The sequence below is a fragment of the Chaetura pelagica genome, unplaced genomic scaffold (assembly GCF_000747805.2).
Source record: "Chaetura pelagica isolate M959 unplaced genomic scaffold, ChaPel_1.0 scaffold1481, whole genome shotgun sequence".
NCBI classification, from domain to species: Eukaryota; Metazoa; Chordata; class Aves; order Apodiformes; family Apodidae; genus Chaetura; species Chaetura pelagica.
The window spans coordinates 34,862-35,774 of NW_009952081.1; the positions used below are offsets into that span (position 1 = coordinate 34,862).

Genomic DNA, 913 nt, shown 5'->3' on the forward strand with positions numbered 1-913 from the left:
GGAGAAGCGGGACGAGCTCTGGAGGCCCCAACTGCAGAAGGACATGGAGATGTTGGAGCGAGTCCAGAGGAGAACATGGAGATGATCCCAGGGCTGGAGCAGCTCTGGAGCCAGGCTGGGAGAGTTGGGGTGTCCAGCCTGGAGAGGAGGAGGCTCCAGGGAGACCTTAGAGCACCTTCCAGTCCCTCCTTCAAGGGACCTTGAAGACCACATAGATGATCCATTAGATGATCTTAGAGGTGGTTTCCCCATCCCTGGAGTGTCCCAGGCCAGGTTGGATGGACTTGGAGCCCCTTAGTCCAGTGGGAAGGGAGGTTGGGGTGGATGATCTTGGAGGTCCCTCCACACAAACCAGTCCATGATCTAAAGATCATCCAGTCCCACCTGCTGCCATGAGTCAGGACATCTGTTGTGGAATGATGGGCTGGTTTGGGATGGGGACTTCCTTCCAAGGACCTTGCAGACCATCTGGATGATCAGCTAGATGATCACAGAGGTGGTTTCCCCATCTATGGAAGCGTTGAGGGGCAGGTTTAGTGGGGCTGGTGGGTCAGGTCCTTCGGAGCTCGAGGTTGTCCTGGATCATCCTGGAGGTGCCTCTGACCCAAACCAGTCCATGATGTAAAGATCATCCAGCCCCACCCCCCTGCCATGAGTCAGGACATCTCCTGTTGTGGGATGATGGGCTGGTTGGGGTTGGAAGGGACTGTCCCGATGATCCACTAGATGCTCCTGGAGCTGGTTCCCCATCCCTGGAAGTGCCTCAGGGCCTTGGAGCAGCTGGTGCTGGTGGGACATGCCCTTCCCAGCACGAGCTCAGCCCGGGCCACCCCGGGGGTCCTTCCAACCCCTCCCATGGTCCTTTCCCCAGAACTTCATCACGGCCGAGGAGCTGCGGCGGGAGCTGCCTCCT

General features: G+C 58.5%; 1 protein-coding gene across 1 annotated transcript in view; it reads left to right on the forward strand.

The window, feature by feature from the left end:
* LOC104395873 (alpha-actinin-4-like) overlaps positions 1–910 on the forward strand; it is a gene marked incomplete at both ends in the record, with an annotated part of 33,059 nt that extends 32,149 nt beyond the window's left edge. The window contains 1 exon segment of the mRNA XM_010005623.1: positions 872–910. Coding sequence (XP_010003925.1) covers positions 872–910 — 39 coding nt within the window.
* Positions 911–913: the final 3 nt, after the last annotated feature.